Here is a 24,093-nt window from a genome sequence, read left to right as displayed (position 1 = left end):
ATTATTATTATTATTTTCAATTCGACAACACGCAATAAACTGAATTCATTTTTGGCTAGAACAAATCACATAATATACTTAATAGTTAATAGTATCTAATTATAATAATATTAATATATTACAAGAACTGTACTTATAAGTTATAAGTCAATACCAACATAAGTATACGGTAGAACCAAACAACAATCATAGAACGGTGTACATACATAGTTTGTGATCTTATGCATATTTTAAAATGAATCTAAAATGTTCATTGGGTAGATGTAATTAATAATATGTATAATGTTAATACATTTCTTTTCCTTACAAATAATGTTTTTAAATAGGTGACTACAAAATAACTAAAATCATTATTTTTGTTTAAATATACAATTTTGTCAACATTTGAAATGTCTATAAAAAAGTTATACATACCGAAATCAGCTAACTGTTATTCAGATTTTAAGATTTTTGTAAGTAAAAGTAATGACTTGTAATCCTTATATAAAATTTTTAAACTTTAGATATTAAAATTTAAAACTTAAAAAATAATTTACGTTTATATATATAATAATATGAACTTCAGACATTTATAAAGTAAATTACTTTTCCAATATTTTTAAGTACTCTCTAGTTTATAATTAACAAATTGTTAAACTTATATGCAGCCAAGTTTAACTAGTTGAAGTTTCTTCAGTAGAAATTCAATAAAATAAGTGATTTTTTCATAGGTATCTATTATATACAGTAGTGTATCGCATCACACCAATTTATTGTTCATTAATCATTATACTGTAATAGATTATGAAATAATACTTTAACAGAAAAAAAATGACAACCAATTTTAAAACTATAATATATTCATCATCATTGCCCATCGCTTTGCTCAGAATCTAAAATAAATAACTAAAGAAACGTAGGATTTATGATATACAAATCTGCTATAATTTAAACTTTTAAATATCTAAAACATAATTCTCCCAAAAAAAATTAAGAGAAGATCTTTATACCAACATTATAGAAAAGTAGGTATTTTTATACCAAAAGTCAGAATGCTGAACCTCTTCACCAATAATTATATAATAAAGCACAGCAATTGATTTTAATAAAAATTTCTAAGACAAATTTATATGATTATAAATTTAGTATTTATATAGTTGGCCAAAAATAATTACAATTTTAAACTAATAAGACAAATAGACCTATAAACTTACAATTCCCATGGTAATTTATATAATTTGTTATTATCAATTATGATTTATTATTAAAAAATAACTAATTAATTTTATTCTATAACAAAATATTTATTAAAAAAATTATAATGAGCGATAAATGTAAGAATGAAATAAAAGTAGACATAAGAAATGAAACAATTGAGAACACTTTAAGAGATCTAAGATTACAAATATCATTATTAAAACATCAGAATTCAAAAATCAAATTGCAATTGAATGAAGACGTATGTGTTGATTAAAAACTGTTCAACTATATAATTACTTATACATAGGTAATGACATTTTTGTAATTTATAGATTCAAAAAGGGTTGGCAATGACAAAATTGTTACAAAAAAGAGTATGTTAACAATTAGTTAAAAAGTTTTTGACACTAATAGAATATTATACATGTGTATTTTCATTATTATATGTTTACTTTTTATAGAAACCTTTTAATCGAACAGAAACTGGTGAAATAATATTTCCCGGGAAAAAGGAAATGGTATAAAATACATTTTATAGGGTACTTTTATATCACAAACTTTTATTACTAAAATATATTATATTGTGGTTTATTTATTTTTCATTGAGGAATTTAAACTGGATGTAATGACAAGAGAAATTTTGAAGTTAAGAACAGTATTAAATGGCTTGAAAAAAGACCGTTATAAACTAAATTTATCTGGAAACAATAATAAAACCAAATTCAACTGTTTTGTATGTTTACATTTAGTTAGATACCTCCTAATTAAAAAATTACTATTTAAAAACTATAAGTGATTTTGTTTCTTTCTAGGAGTCTAATAATGAAGATAATATAAATAAAAAGTTAAGTGAAGAACTTTGCGAACAATATAACACAATGAAAGACACATTTGAGTAAATTGTGTTTAACTTAATTTTTTCTTATTTACATATCTATAATTTTATAATAAACTGTATATCAAAAATAAACTTATATACTGCTTTTTTTTTAATTTGTTTAAAGCAAAATTGTACTAGAAATATCAAAGTACCGGGTACTATTAGACATTAAAACAGAAGAAATGAACGACTATAATGCACAGTTAACAAAAACACAAGAAGAATTTAATAATGCAGTCACGACATTAGAACAGATAGAATTGGTAGGTTAAATAAACAGTTTAATTATCGTAATAGCTATTGATATTTTTAATAAAAACATAAAAATTATTTATAGAACACTCAGGGTAATGTGGAAAATGCGCGAAACGAATTTAAAGTAGTCAATGATCGCTTAGATGGTTTGAAATCGGAAGCCCAACAACAAATTGACGAGTTAAACGCTACGAATGAATCGGTTCGTGTTTCAAATAAATTAACCAAATTAATATGATCTTGTAAATTTAATATTGTTCTTTAGTACATGAATGGTCTACAAGAAAAAGAGTATCAAATAGTCCGATCTAATAACCTGGACAAAGAAAAGGCAAAGCTGACGGCAGAATTCGAATCTGAATTCAACCGAGTTAAAGTTAGTTGTACTAATAAATGTTGATTTCGATTATATAAAATATTATATCAACTTAAGTCTTCAAATTTTCAATTATTTTGTTTAGAAAATTTCTAAATTCTAACCCTATTTTGTAATAGGAATATTTCAAAAAACGGCTAAGTCAAATAGAATTTTTACCTGCTGCGTTACAAGCAGTTCAAAAGCAAATGATTGTTGAAAAAGAATTAAGCGCTTCAATTGAAAAAAATATTGAAATTCTCAGTAAAAAACTAAAAAATATTGTAATGGCATTTATATTATTTATTTAAATTAAATTTTAAATGTTTATTATTATATTGTTTATATATTATAGAGCAATGATTCTTGTAGCGACTCTCTTAATAATACGAATCAATTATTAAAATCTAAAGCTAAACATCTTAAGTATGTATATACAAAACAAATAATACCTGTATTATCTTTAGTCTACTTGTACAAATATTATAAAATATCGTTTTGTGTATTAGTTTCGCACGTGAAATTAAAACTCGTTATTTCTTTTCAGATTTTTTTATAACATTAATCGTATTAACTATTAATTATACGAATCCAAAGAAAAATGAATGAAATAATTTTAGTGCGCCTAACATTATAAATAATTTACTATATCTAATAATATATAAATTACCTAAATAATAATATGTTTTATTGGTATATAGAATCAAACAAGTGCAGTTGGAAAAGATTTTAGCAGAAAAACTTCGTTGCTGTGATGAGACAAAAACATATAAGTATCAACAAAAATCTGTGCTAAGCAAGATAAAATCCGAAACAAAGTTAAAATTAAACGATTTACGTCGTATTTTAAAAGCACCAGCTGAGGAATACTTAAATACCATCGATAAACTTCAAAATCAAATATCTAAAATTGAGGCATATTCTTGTTTTGAAAACGACCAACTAAATCATGTAAACACTTTAACTCGCATCGTTGTTTGTGACAACGTATTTATCTTTATTTTTATTATTAGTTGTCTTCAATCATGCAAAAACCAATTGACGCATTGGCCAGTATTTTAAATGAAGCAATAGAACAAATCACCACAATAGGAAATCTACAGAATGTACTTACTGACTGTTCTAAAATATGTTTGTAAAATTTGGAATTATAATCAACTTAAATTAATGACTAACAATAAAAAGACGGGTTAGGTAACTTTTTGTTTTAATATATTCAACTACTTGCAACCAATATCAGTCATTAAAAATATCTCTTCAATAGATAATTTTGTAAATCTTGAATTTTTCGTAAATAAATGAGAAGTATCGTCCAATAATATATTATATAATGTATTGAAGAGTCTTGGTCGGCTTCCGGTAGAAAGTGTTTTATTTTCGAGACTTAACAGTAATACCTGAATTATTAAACCACAGAATATTCTGTGATTAAACTGTATAGTTTATGATACTACTACGGATAAAAATCCAGATTATTTGTACATAATAATGGTAATTTAATATTATTTTCAAATCATAAACAGTATATTATATTTACTTAGGGCATGGACTAAAATAGAAACTAATTAGACCTATTATAGAATAACGTTGTATACGATAGAATTCTTTAGCTTACTTATGTAATATGTAGCCAATTCGTTTGTTAATAAAATAATAATCGTGATAACTGATAAAGTTCATACAGAGAAAAACGATAAATTATTGTGGTGTAATTAATAGTAAACTGAGACATTGAGTAGTGTAGTAGGTCAATAATAACGTATGAAGGTATAGCAAACGTATGTAATTTCGCTTTAATTTAAGTATCTACCTACCTACATAAAACATAATGTTAATAAATTATTAACTTATAACGTATATAAGTCAATATCGAATAGCGGTAAAAAATTCCGGAGTAAAAAAAAAAGTAGAAAAAAAAGTCTGGTACCTATATATAATATTATAGGGCTCGGAAGTTATAGGAATTGCATATTGCTCTGTATGCTCTCAATTTATAGCAGACCTAGCTAGAAATCTGAAGTATACAATGGCGAGTTAAAAAATTGAAAATTAAAAATGCATATTTTGCCAATTTTAGCTAAAAAGGTGCGTATTTCTTTGATTTTATACGCATATTATGCATATTTCATATTTTTCTAAAAAAATTGATTTTTTTTCTCAACCTGTATATTTAAATTTATGTATATTAAATTAAACTTAACAGATATTAGAAAACATTATTTTTTTTCGTAATTTTAAAATACTGAAAAATATTTTTTATTTTATTTTCAGCTCAATAAGATATCAAAATGCCAACCAGATATAATTTTTTTTAACTATAAATAGTTTTTATGTATATTATTAATTTACTAGCAACATCTGATGTATTTTATTTTTGGAATTTAGAACAATTTTTTTTGCATATTTAACATTTTTAATGCATATTTTGCAATTTGTTCGTGCATATTTTGTCTTTTTTAGCTGTTACAACTTCCGAGCCCTAATATATAATAATATATTATATAGAATAATATATTTAAAAAAATTCTGGTATATATTATACAATGTGATCCGGGGAGAAGTGACTGATAAGTTTCATATCTTCCATAATAATATAAGGTATTCTAGGTATTATTCAGTAAAATAATATACCCAAACAAAAAACCCATACTAAATATTGAATTATTTGGAGTAACACGAGATTTATTTTTAAAAATTCTAACTTTTGATAAAAAAATGTTTATCTTTTTCAATTTAATAATAATAATTTGCATAATCTCTGGTTTAATTGCGTATATGTTGTTTGATAGGATAATTAAACAGCTTTAAAATACAAAAAAAATATGTTAAAATTTTGAAAAGTTTTGGAGAAACATAAGAAAATATGTTGCATACAACCTGCTAAAAGTTTGGTTTTGTTTAAAAAAAGTTAAATTGCCTATAATTTAAAAAATAAAATATTTAGACCCCCTTCTTTAAAGGGTATTTCTTCATAATTTTAGGTATACTTTCGTATGACGTCGGCTGGTCACTTCCTTCCGGAACACATTGTTTATGTATGTATAACAACAATATTTAAAAAATAAAAATTACTATAATTATAATGTTAATAATATTAATAATAATGTTACTAATATTATGACTCATTAGCATTTAACTATCGTCAAAAAAACAATATACCTATTTAAAAAAAAAAATATTCGACAGAAAAAATGACTTAAACTTCAGCAAATATCTGACTCGGGTTGTCACAAGTTTTTTACGATCGTGATTTTATTTCGTTTTTAAAATTTTCAATTACTTGAATTTGATTATTCCCTGCGTGGTTGTGCGCAATTTGAATTAAAGGGCTTGTTAACTCACACGATGAAGATTGAAGATATTAAATATTATAGATTTATAGATACTATAGTATTCCTGGGCAATTATACTTTGTTTTCTTACTGCATTTTCACCGTCTTGTTTTTGCTAACAAAACAATTTGTTGTTTTTTGCCTTTTGTTGAAAGGCAGGGCCTAAAATTGTGTGCAGTAGCTAATTTAAGTATGCAGTATTTTTTTGGCTTTTATAAATTTTTATTTAAATAATATTCAATATTGATTATTGAAAATTATTAATTATAGTAGAGCACGGATGTTGTAGTAATAAAAAATTAGTAAAATTGATTGCAGTATTACACTAAAAAATACCTAAAATTGCACTAAAAAATAACAGCGTTTTGTTATAAATGTTTTAAATTTACTGTTTTATCTAAAATTCTACCAAAAACATAAATATAAACAATTCAGTATTCTACTCGAAGTAGCTGAAGAACAAATTATAACAATATAATGCATAATTGTTAAATAGTCATATTTCACAAATTATTTTTTTGCTGTATATTTAATACAGCAGTATTAACTATTAACAGTAGGTATTTAACCTACCAATTTGAAACTATGTTTATTTTATAAGATAACATAGATGTGTCGACTATATAACTAAAATAGTTGTATATAAATGAGTAAATTTAATAAAATTGCAAAACATTGCATTTAAAACTTTTAGATTTTAGTTCGTACTTATATGACACGCATTTAAAACGTACTTAGCGATATATTGAAAAAGTAGAAAAAAAAGTTGCAAATGCAACAACATCCGTGTTCTAATTTATAACTAATTATTAATAAGTACCAACAATAATTATGCAACGAAGTTATATATATAGCATGATGTATTGATGTGCATTATGCACTACTAGGTCTATGTTTATTATTTTAAAATATTTTGGAATTAGGTGTGAAATAACAAAGTACCCTAATTTTAGTCCCTGTTTAAGGGTATGTATGAAATATGAATAACCATCACCCATATCTATTTTGGTGTTTTTTTCGTTGACTTTTACGATTTTTAGGATTTTTTTCTTCGAGATCGACTTACTAATTAATCTACAAAATGTCGATCTAAACTTACAAAAATGACAACTTTTCAGTTAGCCATACGGTAGGTTATAGTACAGATAACTATGTATTAACAAATATCGGATGCAAAGTTGGTTATCATTCGAATATAATTCTATTTAGATAATATTTTATTCGAATAACTCGAAAACAATATTATTTGAATAATTTTAAATTATGATTATCAGAATAAAAAATTATTCGACTAATTTTCAACACATAGTTATTTGAATAATTTTCAGTAATTTTATCTTAGTTAACACATGGTTGGTATTTTGGTAATTAAAAATTTACGTATTAAAAAACAATAGTTATAGCAATGTATTTTAAGTTTATGATTGTAAATCTTCTTTTATTTGAAATAAATAGAAAAATACTATAAATGAAACAAATATAGAACTATCTTAAGAAGAAACTTGAGAGTAAAGAATTCGAATAATTTGTATAGTAGCATTATGTAAAAGTCATTAAATTACATTCTTATTCCAATAATTATAAAACAAAACAAATTTTTTATTTAAATAATCATGTTTGAAAATTATTCGAATAATTTGAAAAAAAAATAATTCGAGTAATTTTTTATTCGTATAATTTATCTATAAAATATTTTGCCCAACTTTGGTTGGATGTGTAGGCTAACCAGTAACGAGTAAAACTCAACAAACCAGATAATCAAGATAAAAGCAATAATAGTATAATAGTATTTGATTGTTAGATGCAACCAAAAGCTAAGAAGTTCATATTTTTAATATTGCCGATATTGGTATCTACCTACAACATATGCGGGTATAACGTCCTCTTAAAATATATTTATAAAAATAAAAAATGTATGTTAATATACAGAATATACCGGTATTAGGTACTATAAGAGCAATAAATATATAAAATAAAATACCTTTAGCAAAAATATAGACGAACCATCTCCGCTCAAAATCGTTTTTTCGTGTGTAATGATTTATCATTGATTTACAATTTAAATATTTAACACATCCAATACAATGGCCTGCTACTATATTTTTAATAAATGATCGAGGGAAGATTTATGCGATTATTTTACTATTGTCGGTCGTAATTTTTAACAATGAACGATATTATTTATTACCAAAACTGAACACCCACAGACAGTGCAGGTTTGGCCACCCCTGGTCTAGACTGACGGCACGTGTACTGCATGGGTGATCCCCGAACCGCAGGCGGTAGACGGCAGACGGCAGACGGTAGACAGTAGACACCTATAAATTACATATGTTGTATTATGCGGGTTCGATAGTAAGAAAATAAACGCGATTGTCGTTGCACGTAACCGCGTATCGACTTTTCCGCAGTCGATGGCGGAGTACAATTTTATTCGACCCAACAGTTGTGATCATCGCGATTCATTATAACATTTTATCTGATATTATGCGCGATAATTTGCGCGGCGGTGCCGACAAACGGTACCGGAAGGCGGACCATTGCGAATAGCGGAATAACGGACGTTTCTGAGTGCTGCTAGCGATAACGGGAAATCACTGTGATAAGCATTTGTGATTACACGATATTTTATTACTTAATAAAATTATTATTATTTACATTTTTATAATTTTAAAACACCTATTTTATTGACATACTTAAATACTGTTACTGGTTACTGCTACTACTATCATTTTTAATACGTATTTAAACTGAATCAGAATTTCAGAACGATAATTCACAAATTCACAATGAATTCAACCTCGGACCTACTCATAAAAAACCTAAAACCGTTACCAATTCGCAATCCATTTGGTCGAGTAAAAAAAATGGGTGTAGACATCGACAGTGTTATAAGCGAAATAAAATTTGATCAAAAGTTAATAAGTGTGTTTAACACGTATAACAAGTATATAAATTTTCGGTTTGACTATGTTATTAGAACAAGTATTACTCAGTTACCTGACGAATTGAATCATAATGTCAATAGTAAGTATTATTCAAAATATTTTAACTAAATAACACTGAAATATTAGTTATGTAACATAAGTAAAAAAAAAAGTCTTAAATTTGAAAACACCTTAGTAACAATATTCAGTAGTACCTTATATATTCTTACAAAATAAAATATAATTGATTATTTTTTTATTTAATGTTAAATTTATATATATACCAATATTGACTACATTTATGTATAAATTTGTGCAAATTATTGGAACTGAATAATAATAATACTAATAATTGTATAATACTATACTAGTTTTTATGATAATTAGTTAATAAATTTACATAATATAGCCATATAGGCATATATTTAAATCAAATTTAGTCCTTTCCCTAAACTAATATTATAATATTTATTAAACGCATTAGGTACCCAACTAACTGTTTCTTTAATAAAATTAAATACCAACCTTAAAGCCCTAAATATAAATTAATTATCAATTATTCTATTATATTATATTAATGTATTATTAAATTGGGATAATTGTTTTCTTGCGTACAATAACAATTATTACATAACATACACAACAACAACAAAACTTATATATACTAACTTTTATTCAGTTTCTAATATAGTATTATAGTAATATAAAGTATTTATTATTAAAATTGGCTTTTGCTATATTGGTTTGCAATGCTTACTTTAAGAAAAATATTTGAAAAACCTATGTAAAAAAAAGGTCTAGAACTCGCTAATATGAGGATTGCGATCATGGTCTTATTAGTTTGTTAAAATGTAGCCAATTGGGAGTTTCTTGATTGTATATCTCTATACATTTTATAATGTAAATGTATAAATTTACTACCTTCTATTATTATATAGTTTGCAATTTTACAATAATATATTGTACTAACATAGTTGTTGATACAACATAGGTCTTCAACATTTTAATTTACAATTTTATTAAAATAGGTATAAAAAATGTTTTTATCATAACCCTCTAAGAAACGAAAAATTGAAATAAAAGCTTATTTCTATAAACATAATTTATGTTCTTTATAATTGTATACAAAAATTACGTTGGTTTATAAGATAAAATTTTATAAAATAAAGAAAAAACATTTTCCAGGCCGGGGATAAATGTACCACTCTGAACCCTTCTATTAATGCCATTGAAATTTTAATTAATTCATTTTTATAATTTTTAGATTCTGAATTTGATTCAAACCAACAAATTTTACTAGATTGTATAAATAGTAATAATAGTTTAGATAATGTTACAAAATTGCGAGAAGAATTAAAAACTTTAACAACAGAAGTAAATTTAAAAAGAAAAGAATTGAGTATAATTACTATTAATGAGGATGGATTAAAAAAAAATATTAAACATTTAGAAGATATTATATCAATAAAGGTAATTATGTCATCATATTTATTCTCATATTATAAAATATTAATTTTTATAATACATAATTATGTAAATCACTAAAATTTAAATCATTTTAGAAAAATTTTATTAGCGACACTGCCAGCTATGCAGAAATCAGATGCAATGCTAAAGAAAAAATTCAAAAAGAGTACAATAGAATAAATAAAAAATATATTAAAATTTTAAGTCAATTAAATAAGTCAAATAAAATAACAAAATCAAATTATAGTAATGAAACTAGTAAAGATATGAATTACGGGGAGCGAACAAATAATAGACTATTACGATATGAAGAAAAAATAAAAAAAATGGATGATATTATAAAAATAGCCAGTGATAGTGCGGAAAAGTATTTTTACATATAAATTGTAAATTGTTCTCAATAAATAATAATGAATGTTTTGTTTTAGATTACTACAATATCAAATTGCTTTAAAAACTTCTAATGATCGTTTAAAAATATTTAATGACCTATTAAATAACCAAATAAAAAATAAACAAGATGTTTCATTACTATTAATACAAAATGAAAAGAGAATTAATCAATTGAAAAATAATTTATCTAATTTGGGAGTAAGTATTTATATTTTATATTTAAGTAATTGATTTTAAAATGTTCTATATATTTTATGCTATTTTAGGTGTTATCAAGCATAGAAAAAAGCAGAGTCCATGTATCATCAAATTTAATTGGAAATGATAATTTAAAAAAAGAATTTTTGGATTTACAAAACATGAGAAACGAAATTTTAAGCTCACGTCCTAGAGGAATGTTTAATCTTAAATATCAAAAAGTAGTTTTTACTATGCTTTTTATTTAATATTATTTTAAGTTAATATATTTTATATACATGCAAAATGGTTAAATCATATCTAAATAAAAATAAATTAACGTTAATTAAAATTTAAGTATTAATAATGATTTGGTTTTAAAGCTACTCAACTTAACATATTATTATTATTATTATTTATTTATTTATTGTATAAATACCAATTTAAAAGCTTAAATAATTGTATTCCTGATAATACTTTTGTTTTCAAGGAAAATAATGTGTTCAAAGAAGATATTCGAAAATATTTAGAAAATGATGAAGCAATTAATTCAATAGATTATTTAATTGAATTAAAAAATAATATGTGCAATAATAATATAAATTTATTAAATTTCATTCAAACGGTAATAAAAACATCATAATAATATGGCATCACCAAAGTATTTTTTAAAAATATTTATAATATGCACAGAAATATTATTTGTTTACAGAATTCAAATGAAACAAAAATTTTCTGGAAATGTCTATCAACATTAAATATAGATGACCTTAAAAAATTGTTGGTGCATTATTTTATTAAAGTTGTGGATTTAAAAGAGTCTGGGCGAGAAAATGATGAATTAATATCTAAACTTGATGTGAGTATATGTATCTACAAATGTATATTTTTTTATATACAGTTTGCTAGTTTGTATTTTTAATACAAATAATTATATAATACACAATAATTTAATATTTTTAAATGTAATACAATTTTAGGCAATAAATGATAGACAAAGGCATACTATTGTATCTTTAAATAACAATTATCAAGAATTCCATTTGTCAATTGAAAAAAAATTCATGGAATTAAAAAAATATTATCAAGCAAAAGTTAATATGTTATTCCAACTAGTTCAAGAAGAAAATAATGCTATTACTATGTTTAAAATGAGACAAGAAATCATAGGACTTAAAAAGAAAATAATTGAATTGGAGAAGTTAAAAATAGGTTAATATTATATATATAACCATATACATTTATTAATTAAATAAATATAAATTATTATAGTAAAACCCAAGGACACTTCAGTGATTCCAGAACCCCATATCTGTCTAAATCTTTTAGAGGCATCAAAATCAGAATCCGAAACTATGTCATCTGCCAAAGTAATATACCATAAAAATAAACTGAAGATACAAAAAAATAAATCCAAATTAATTTGACATAGATTTTAAAACAGAAAATATATAGCTGTGTTACTTGTATTAATTGTATTACTATTTGTATTACTTACTTGTACTAAAAAGTATAGATATTCTTGAGCTTTAGCTTGCATTTTAACTTCAATTCTTTTTCTATTTGGGTTTAAAATTTCTATACCACAAAACATTTGAAACTGCACTATAATATAGATTATTAGTAAGGCTCGGATTTATATGTATTAAAAAAATCAAAATATATAAATGTACATTTAATAAAAATCACTTTATACATGACAAAAAAAAATTAACTTGGAGATTAGAATATCCTTATGTATAAAAGCACAGCAAAAACTGTAATTAAATGAATTTTTATTGTCTGTAAAAGTAGTATGTTGTTTTAATTTTTGTTTTCTTATTTTACTCTCTTTATGTTTGGCGATCCTTATATGTTGTATTACTAAAAAACATTCAATAGAAACAGATTTTTCACTTTAATATAAATCTCATAATTGCTTTTAAAATGTTCATTAGGAAATTCTTGAAGATTTTTTTTAGCTTTTCCATACTAGGATGCTAATACTTTCGGCATGATTTAAATACAAACATTCGAAATTACACATCTAAATATGATTCTAAGAATAATTAGATACATATGTGATACCTTCGTTAATATATTTATACTGTCTCATTGCCAGTACTTCGAGTACAAACGTTATTAATAAAATAATAAATAACAATCAATCATTTATTGGAACTCTAACTCGTTTCGACCATATATTAGGTTCAATAATAATTATTGAAAAAATAAACAAAATACCAATTATTGGTATTTTGTTTACGTACTTTTGGAAACACAGAAAATTGCATACTAAATTAAAAATAAATAACTAATTATCTCAAGATGTAGGAAAAAATTAAATCATTGAAAAATATGTAAAATTAAATATAATTTATTTTATTAAAAATTTTTGAAACAAATTTATCACATCTAAATTAATTTATTAAATCACAGTAAAAATATGTATTTACATATAAATCTGAGCCCTAATTATTAGTATTATGAATTATTTAATATTATACTAGTATACTACTATATTATATTACTGCATTGCAATATTATTAAATATATTATATAAAATGCCCAAGGGTTATGAACTAAAACGTCTTGTACCTCTATCTAGTTACTGCAATATTACCCCAAGCTCAAACTTTTTCTTATATTTTATGATTGTTGTTTACTTATTATACCAATATATAGTTACCAATAGCTATTAAAAAGTTAATACAAATTTATTAGTTAACCATTTAATTGAAAATGATTTTAAAAAATACGCTTATTTAGATAAATTACATATTTATATATTTAATTTTTATGATTTTGTTAATTTAACATTAATAAATTTTTACTGAAATGTAAACATTTTTAAAACCGCTTCCCACAAATATGTTTGCTCGGAGTGATCTTATATGATTTATATTTTATCAGTATTTACTATTTTGTATCTTGTATTTTATTAAATACAGTCATTAAATATTAAGTGTTCTTTTTTTACCTTAGATTTGTTTATTTCTAGCCTTAAATAAAATGAAAACTTCACAAATGTAGTGTATAATGTTGATGTGGTTTGTTTTAAATACAAAATAAGTAGAAAAAATACTATTAAATCATGTTAATTGTTTTTATTAGGTATATATTATAATTTACAATGTATCTAGTTTTGAACGTTTGACATAAACATGATATTTAATCAGAGACAATCATTCTAAAATTAAATAAATGTATAACATACATAAATATATGATTTAAGAATAAACATAGGATTAAAAAAATCACCTTATATTTATGTATGTGTATTCTAGTTAAAATGTATATTGTCCATATACATTTAATTTACTTTATAATACAAGTCACATTAATTAGAATTCTTTAATTATTATATGGTTCTAAATAATTAAATTTAGAAATTTTGAATACAAATACAAATTATTTTCAAATGTATTTTCATTGTAAGAATGCTAATTATTGAGATTATATTTGTTATCTAATTCTATAGATAATAAAAAATATTTGACAAAAATTTGGTTGGAGTAATTTTGAAGTGTGTTTATACACAATGTTATTGCACATGATAAAATTTAAACAATATAGGTATTTAGGTTCTGAAAGTATTCATAACTACAATCTATGTAAAATGAAATGTAAATAAATAAATACTAGATACCCTGATTGGGTTTGGAAGCTACAGAGAAAATCGTGGCAGGCACTCAAATTATGGACTGGTTATAAGTTTTTGGCTGTAATTTTATTTTTTTTTAATAATTATAAATTAGTATAAACATTAGTACAAAATATAATTGAAACAATTTTTTTTCCATTATTTAGATTGTTTACTTCAGATAAAATTAACTAAAATGTATAAACACTGAACACTAGCTATATTAGATCAGCGTCGTCTTCTGGAAATCAATTTAAATATCAAATTAACCTTATAATTTTTTTTTCATATTCATATATGGTATACTTTAATACATCTATTTCCTGTCTCCTGCAATATATTATATTTAATTGGCATTGAAATATATAACATTGTTATTTGTGGTATTACACTTTTACAGTATCATATTATTATATTTTTATTTGATTACAAAATAAGTTCACATCAAAAATAATTACTTATAAGATCTATTATCAGTATAATCATTAATTTATAATTTCTCAAGGTTTTTTTTCAGTAAAACATATACTGTCTAAAATACAACATTAAAGATAAGAATTACTTAAATATTAATTAATTACATCCATAAATTAAAAGTATCAATATAGTGAATTATTTTGTTATATCAATTATAGCTATAGCACTTATTTCAGTCAGGTATAGTTCCAGAAATCCGGTCAACATCTACCATACTTATATATTTTCTAGGTTGTGAACATTTTGAAAATTAAGCAACCAATATAAAGAATTAACAGTGATTAAGAAAATATGAATATACAATCAAACTAATTTCAACGCAAAGGTTTATATTAAAAATAATTATATTGGCTTCATTCTAAAAATAAAACTGTTATTGTTATAATTATCCACTTACTGTAGGTTAAATATTACATTAATATGTTGTAATAGGTAAAATATTATAATTTGTGTAGTTATTTATATTCGTTTAATATGGTAGGTATTAAAGTATGTGATTATTTGAATGTAGAAATTAAAAAATTATAAGTTAACTATAACAAAATAGATTATGAGATTAGGCGGACTACAGTAGGCATGGTGCGCGGAATATTGCTAAAATACGATTATTATCATCATACCTATCTAGTATCTATTTTGTCATGGAGTTAACCTTCTTAAATTATTCAAAAAACAAATTTAGCCATACTTAAGAGATTTTCAAACTTCATAAGTAAAATGTTGCGATAATGAGAAATGATGCAATGTTACAAACTTAAAGCATATTATTATTTTAATACGAATTTCCAAGTTCCAACATTTTGCTATAATTAGAATTTGTAGAAATTGGATGTACATTTATAAATAAATAAACTATGGTTAGAAGTTAATAACAGTATACCTCCTGTTCATTCATAAATCATAACGTTTATTAACACTTAAGAACAAAATAAAAACTCATAAATTATAATTTTATAATGTAAAAAATATAAATTACATATGTACTGTTAAAAAAATATAATTTTTAATATACCTAAAAGTTATTCATGATTTTTTTTTTCAATAAAATTAATGCATAATGAATTTTAATTAGATACGTTTACTTTAGATAACTCCATAACAATTTTTCAAACCAGTTGAACTCCATGTTGGAATAATCTAATTATTAAAAAAAAGTCTGTCCTATAGGTAACATTTAAAAATTAATCATATTAGGTAGTTGATTTTACCTTTTAAATAATCAGACATTATTTTACGCAATTTATATTTATCACAATTACCTAGGTGCCTACCTAAATATAAACGAAACCCTTTTTTTTTATATAATAACAATTAAATATTAATAATAATTGTGTGTCATGTTAATTTTTATTAGATAGGTAGGTAATATTTACTATTTGATTATTAAATTATTGCGTAGGCATATCTTATATCTACAACCTCTTAGTTATTATTTATTATTATTATATACTTATACCAATGTAAAATGTTGAAACAATTGAATTATCAATAATAATATTCTAATATTATTATTATGTTATAAATGATTAGTGCACAATCTATGTTTAAGTTAACATGTTTTCATAAATAATTGTTTGCTGCTATTATAATATACACTTCGTCAGTCGTATATATAGATCGAAGTGACAAGGTGAACTGAAGTTTGATGGATAGGTACTATATATATACATTACCTACGACGTCAGCTAGCTATTAGCTATACTTGTAAAATGTGTATGTTATAACTTAAATTTAAATATGTGTTTTTATTTCTGAACCCTAGACAACTTGTTAAGATATTACCAATATTTTCTTGGCATATATTAACCGACATTTTTTTACAATGACCTAAATCGTAGGTACTTGTCCTTAACATATTTTAATAAAATATAACAATAATATTATGTTTAGGTATATTATACATAAGACGTAATAACAGTATAACATTATGATTTTAATAAATATATTTATTGCAAAATATATTCATATAATTAGGTCAGCTGTGTGAGATATGAATTAAATATAACTAGGTAATAAGATTTTTTTCTATTCATGAACACAATAATTCATACAATTATTAATAAGTAGGTATAAAAACAAATTTTTTTTATAATGAATTTTATTGTGAACTTCAATACTAATTAATTTGCATAATAGTATATAAATATTTGTTCAATAAAAATACTACCTACTCATATTATATCAATATATTATACCACGATACAAAAATATAGCTATAGCAGGTAGGTACTGGTTAAAATATATATGTCTATATAACCTACTGGCTACTATATAAATTATACAAATTATTAGTTGTTTTTTAGTTATTACAATCGCTAATTCTATTGGTTACTTATTCCGATATGCGTGGGTTGAAAAAATGTTCATAACTATCATTTAAACTCCTTCCCTGCGTTTGCGACTGCCGATTGATAAGTGATTTGGTTGTAATATTGCGGTAAGTTTTGTCCTACCAATGTTATAGAATGCTGACCATTGTGTCTAATACTTCAGTAATAAAAAAAAGTGGATACTTTATTGTATAATATAGGTGTCAGCCATTGTAAAGGATGTGTTAAATTTGAATTTAATAATTTCATGTGTATAAATAGTTCAATAAAGAATCAAAATATTTTAAAAATTACAATATGATGATAATGAATAGAAAATGATAATATAACGTTTGATGAAAATTTCAAATATCTATAATATGAAAAACAAATTTTCGAAAAGTAAATAAATAGTTCAAAAATATTTTAAAATTAATTAAAAATAACATTGCGAATAGTAAAATGAATAATAATATAATACAACGAATGTTTTTGATTTATAACAAAATAATTAACATCGTTATTTGTTACACTTAAAATACATTATTATGTTAAAATTTAAATTAAAATGTTTATAAAAATTATAATCTTTATATATTTTTTAAATTGTATGGTTCTATTATGAAATACTTTTGACAAATCTTGTATTAAATTTTCAAATCTTAGATATAAAATGAAAAGTTTTTATGAATTTTTAACTACAAAATAGTTTGAAATTTTTTGCGATTTTAACAAATTTTGTCTTCAAAATAAAGCTTCAAATGTATACCTTAAAAAAAAATTGTGCCTATGTATTTTTCATATTTTTATATAGATGTAAGAAAAACTTATGTGGAATATTGTATTCAAATTTAAAAAAATTTGATACAGCGAAAAATTTTTTATCGACATTTTAGTAAAAAAAAATTGAAAATTTTTTATGCCAAATAGAGGATCAAAAAGAACAAAATATTTGGAAAATATATCAAAATTACTAACATTTACAATTTATTTAGTAAAAGTAATATAATTCATACAATTTTTAATATCCATACTTCGAATTTAAAAATTGAATATATAGATGCAAAATTCCATATTAGTTTTTCTTACACGAATATATAAAATAAAAAATGATCGAAGTTTCCTATATAATTTTTATTAAAAATTTAAATAAAAACTAATAAATACGTTAGATAAAATATAAAATTTAAATTGGATATTATTCACGCGTTAATTAACGATTTCTCACAATTTAAATGTTTTTATTGTGATTCAAAAATTTAAGGTATTTATTGTAGAAATATTTCATTATTTCGCAGTTAGGTACTTAAATTGTAATTTCTTATACTTAATTAAATTTTCAAAATATTTAGATTAATTTTTAGATTTTTATACTCTTTTATTATATTGGCATTTAAAATTTTTGAATTTAATTATTATTATTTTTTTTAGGTGTTGGTATTTATTTATTATTACTACACATTAATTTATCATTTAAAAAATATATTGTGTATATTTTAATAATATCTTACGAATATTTTGTTAAATATGTTATGAAATATTCTGTATAATTATAGGTTTTAGGTTTTATATTTAAAATATTTATTACCTATACTAGCTATACTTATATTATTGTACCTATATTTATATAATTAATCATGTGATTGGAAGCAGTGATTTATTCTATCAATCGGTACGTTGGAAATAGAACACGTCTATAATCCTATATTTCTATGTTAGACAATAGACAAAGACTGAAAATCACCACTTCCAATCCCCTTAATTCACATGATTAATAATATAAGTATAGCCAGTATAGGTAATGTACTAATGTACATCATAACAAATTTTCGTTCAGCAGAATACATTTTGTGATGTTAGCTTTAATATTAGAGTAAATTTAACTATTATCAAATTTTAATGTAAGAATATTATCTAGAAAATGATTTATGCTTTTATTGATATTATCATTTTAAAGTGAGTTATAGCTATGTAAAATATTACAACTTTAAAATGTTCACAACTCACTTTAAAATTATAATATCAATAAAAGTATAACGCATATGTAATTTTCTAATTTTCTGTAATTACTCTAATACTAAAGCTAACATCACAAAATGTGTTCTGTTGAACGCAAATTAGTTATAATGTATACGTTATTAATAAGACAGAGACAACACATGTGGGTATAGCGTCCTCAGGTCCTTTCAAATGAAAATGGAAGCTGGAAAGCTAAACATTTAGTTAATAGGTATAAGGTATTATTATATTATATCAGTGGTTCTTAACCCGTGTTCCGTGGAATACTGGTGTTCCTTGGACTTGGTATAAGTGTTCTGTCAAAATTTTAAAAGCAGTAAGAAAAATATTAAAAAATTAAAAATGTATATAGTTACTGTTGTATTTTACGGCTGTGTTCCGCAAAATCCTTATAAAATGTTAAGTGTTCCATCATTCAAAAAGGTTAAGAACCACTGTATTATATACTTACTACGACTAGTCAACGAATATATTAATATAGGTACATTATACATAAATAAAAATACAATATTTTTTCGTAGATATATTCATATAAAGTGTGATTATTTAAATTTCTGTTAGGTACTGCATTATTTTATAAATATTAATTGTATAATTTAATATTTTTATAATATAATACATAGTCGTAAAAAACATATATACATATTAATATATTATTCATTTATTCTTTTCTGTTTTCCACGAGTAATTGCATTAGCCAAATAGGTATGGCTTCAGTGGTTTTATTATGTCAATGTCAGTACAATTTTTATAATTCTTGAAATTTCTTACAGTAGGTAGCTATAAACATACAATAATAGTTAATATTGTATTATATAATAATTTATTAATATGTAATTTTCCAACTCAGTGGTGACTAACTATACGGCCCGCGATCATTTATTATTAACCGGCCCACTAAAGTATAAAATAAAAACTCGTCAGTACATTGGTATAATTAAAGCTTTTCAAATCTCTAATTGATTTTTCCATTTTTAATGTTGTGCCACTTAAAAAAAAATATGATAGTAGTGTATTGCGGTGTATTTCCAAAACAGTGGAGCATTGGCATTACAAATAAACTCACATATACGCGATTTTAAAATTATTTTAATATAGATAAAGAAAATATTGAAACTTATTTACAATAAGAAATCATTAATTTTCAATAAAATACTTATTTGAAAACACAATTTTAACATTATTCAAGCTTAAAAAATCTTATTGAGTTTTATTCAAATCTATCAAAGAAGATTTTCCAAACGTTCGGCAGTTTGTAGCTAAGATCTGTTGTGTATATTCTATTTAACTTATATTTATGAGCAAGTATTTTCAATTATAAAAATCAATAAAAGCAAACTTCGGTTTCTCATAATAAATAAACATCTATCTCCATGTCGTTCTTTGGGTAAATTCATGCACATTATTAAAAGTATTTAAATTCTTGGCCTACCAAGAATTTTTTTATGACTCTTGGAAAAAAAAAAGTTGATCACTACTACTTTAACTTATTAATATATATTTTAATCTTTACCAAATAAAATAGCACTAGAGTTTAATACTGAAAAATAATATTATTTTAATTTCAATTACCCAATGGCCAATATGAGAATTGTGCCAATAAATTATTATGAAATAACATTGCCAAAATATTCCTCGTCATCGCTCCAACAAATTTTGTAATTTTAATAAAAAATAATAAATTAAATTGAAATGTTAGGTATCTATTATATACATTAAATATATTTTATTGATGAATATCTTTTTTTTTTCGGATTATAAGGTTAATGTATATAAACATTAAACTTATTTTTAATTATTGATACAATTATGCAATAATATGTATTGTATAAATAGATAGGTCCTACTGTCTAGGTCTAGGTACTTTTATTTTATCTAACGTTTCAAACAGCATCATTTTTTTTCATATATCTTAATCTTTCACACAAATTGTAGATGTATTAACCAATAGTTATTAGATAAATTTTCTACTTTATTAAATCATCCGTTAGTGGTTCTTTTAAGTGTTCTTTTTTAAAATATATTTCTTCAGAATAAATTATTTGGGCAATTTCACTATAAGGTCAAATTCGTCTGCATAATGAATAAGGAGTATGTATCTATTATGAGATGTTTTACATAAATTAATTCAAATTGTTTGACAAAATAAATCAAAAGTTCACGAGCATAATCTAAGTAGTCATTCATAATATTACTATTATTACTCAATCAAATAATCATGGCTATATTGAATGTCATAAAATGGTCGAAATTGTGTTAAATAGTTTAAATACAATTTGGCCTGTGTACACTACCACCTAGATTGCCAAACTCAGTTGTCTTAAATCTATATAGGTAGGTACCATTCACATCAAGCTCGTCGTTTACGAGCAAATTTATATGGTACATACATAAGGACGTAATGATAATAATTTTTGTTACCAAACTTGATAAACGAACATTATCACATTTTTTCATCCCACTATTGAGAAATAAAAAAATAAAATATGAAGAACTAATAATTATACATTTTTAGGTAGGTACATAATTTAGCATATGTTTATCTCAAAAGTAGATAATATACTAAAAATGTACTTGATTTCTTATAGTAGAAGTTGCGTTAAAAATTTAAAAATTGCATTATAATAGTTATAAATTATTATTAAATATATATGTCGCATCTATATCGCGTTATTGTACGTTTCATGAAATGGACAACGTATTACGTATACATCCATTTCACGAAATTGAACCACGAGTTCTCCACTTCACGTAATTACACAATATGAGTTATACATCGTAAAATGGATACTTAAACTAGTTAAATTGTCATAAACGGAACTTGTTCCGTCATTTGGATGTCCATATAGCAAAATTAAAAAAAAAATGTTATTATTATTCCTAAAAAATCATTTATAATTATTTTTAGAAATTTTATTTTATTATTACATTTTTTATACTAATATAGATAATAATATATATATTATAACATAGGCGAAACTACGGGTGAGGCCAGTCAGGTCATGGCCTGACCTAATACTGACTAAAAATTTGTATACATATATTATATATTTTAATAATTATTTATGCATTATAAATAATATATTTATACATTTAAACGTGTACATTTGTACGTTTCATATAATAATATAATATCATATATAGTATACAGGTACTACATTTATATGGGTACAAATGAGGATTATAATATAACATAATAAAGGAAGTGATTTTTTTTAAATGACTTATAGTATATTTATTTAAAATTAAAAACTTTATTTTTCGCATATGAAATTTGTGAAATTTTTCGTTTAAATGTTTCGTACCTACTACATGATTATTTTACCGCTCATACCTATAAGAACTTAGAAGTGTACAAATATGTGGACTTGATATAAATTCTTAAATTAAAAAATTGTACATACTACACAATATGAACATAATAATAACATTTATTTTTAACATTGATTATATAAATATGGAGTCGTATAGTCTATTCAATGTAGTCGAATAATCGGTTTTATTAATTATTGTTTAATTTAGACATTTGACGTTTATTTTTATATTATAACAAGTATTATTAGGTAGTTAATTTTACGTAAGAAGTCTTCAGTTGGTAATGTTTGTTACGTGGTGATATACCCGTAGAAAATGATTGTCAATTAAACGTACTTTAATATTTTCATATTATTTCTTTTACTATAAATTCATATTATTATCATTGACCGGCGATAGCGGTTATTCACAAGACTCTTGCGTTTAACATTATACAAAATTATACAGAGGTAATTATTAATTAGAATATTTTTTTTTATAGATAAAGGATAGCCAAATATTTTAATTATTATTTAAAATATAATATCATATTATTGTTATGCACATTAATATATCACCAAATAGTTTATTTATTATTAACCCCCGTTAGTCACATCGCTGTTTAAAAGACCGGGCATTTATAATTTTTCAAATTACTCATTATAAATAATTTACATTATTTCGTGTACTTTAATACCTTCATTGTCCAAGAAGTCTAGCTATCATTTAATGTTATTTAAAACAATTATCTATTGTTTGTTGAATTTATATGTATTTTTAAAGTCACAAACCTGTTAAAAAGACCGCGTGTGACAACTCGGATAATAATTAATTTTGTTCAATATTATTTTCATCAATGATTATTTTTTTAGATATAAAAAAAACGATCATAATCGTTTCTTGAGTTTCTTCTTGATCTTATCGATAGTTATAATTTAACAATTTTATCGCTTTTCTGTTCATATAATTTCATTGAAAAATTCAATATTTTTGTCATTTTTATTTTATATTCGACACGTAATACAGGACAAGCGTGTAAATCATCAAATTTTAAATGAAAACAATTCGGAATAATTTTAAAACTACGTATATAGTAATATAATCTTTCATTTAAAAAAAATTCATATATAATATGTATTTTTTTTAACATTATATAGCCATGGACATTTTAATAATAATTTAAATAGTAAAAAATAAATTATAATTTGTGTATATCTTTAATAAATGTATTAATTATTAATTTTTTTATTTATTATTAAATATTTAAATTGTAAAGAAATATTAATTATATTATATACACCAAATATATCACCAAATAATCATATAATATCATTATATATTCATTGCATATATATTAAACAAAATAGCTATAAAAAGTTGTCAATAGAATTTTTTTTATATTTTTTA

General features: G+C 23.1%; 2 protein-coding genes across 3 annotated transcripts; both read left to right on the top strand.

The window, feature by feature from the left end:
* Positions 1-1,300: 1,300 nt before the first annotated feature.
* On the top strand, positions 1,301-3,808 carry LOC113555833 (structural maintenance of chromosomes protein 3 homolog). The gene is made up of 12 exons (XM_026960393.1): positions 1,301-1,438; positions 1,512-1,553; positions 1,641-1,697; positions 1,787-1,912; positions 1,992-2,074; positions 2,184-2,322; positions 2,397-2,516; positions 2,580-2,690; positions 2,810-2,953; positions 3,025-3,095; positions 3,371-3,620; positions 3,683-3,808. The coding sequence occupies exons 1-12, from the start codon at positions 1,301-1,303 to the stop codon at positions 3,806-3,808; spliced, it is 1,407 nt and encodes a 468-aa protein (XP_026816194.1).
* Positions 3,809-8,232: 4,424 nt separating this feature from the next.
* LOC113558463 (uncharacterized protein PFB0145c-like) lies at positions 8,233-13,280 on the top strand. Of its 2 annotated transcripts, XM_026963920.2 has the most exons (10): positions 8,233-8,613; positions 8,761-9,028; positions 10,193-10,398; positions 10,491-10,762; positions 10,824-10,986; positions 11,055-11,207; positions 11,456-11,590; positions 11,678-11,824; positions 11,946-12,177; positions 12,238-12,392. In XM_026963920.2, the coding sequence occupies exons 2-10, from the start codon at positions 8,791-8,793 to the stop codon at positions 12,390-12,392; spliced, it is 1,701 nt and encodes a 566-aa protein (XP_026819721.1). In that variant the 5' UTR covers positions 8,233-8,613; positions 8,761-8,790. The 2 variants fall into 2 exon arrangements, with proteins under 2 accessions (XP_026819721.1, XP_026819720.1); XM_026963919.1 differs by lacking the exon at positions 8,233-8,613 and having other exon boundaries at positions 8,620-9,028; positions 12,238-13,280.
* The last annotated feature ends 10,813 nt before the right edge of the window (positions 13,281-24,093 follow it).

This window comes from Rhopalosiphum maidis, chromosome 3 (assembly GCF_003676215.2).
Source record: "Rhopalosiphum maidis isolate BTI-1 chromosome 3, ASM367621v3, whole genome shotgun sequence".
In the NCBI taxonomy this organism is placed as follows: domain Eukaryota; kingdom Metazoa; phylum Arthropoda; class Insecta; order Hemiptera; family Aphididae; genus Rhopalosiphum; species Rhopalosiphum maidis.
Note: the sequence above shows the minus strand (reverse complement) of the source record. Positions and strands in the feature narration are given on the sequence as shown.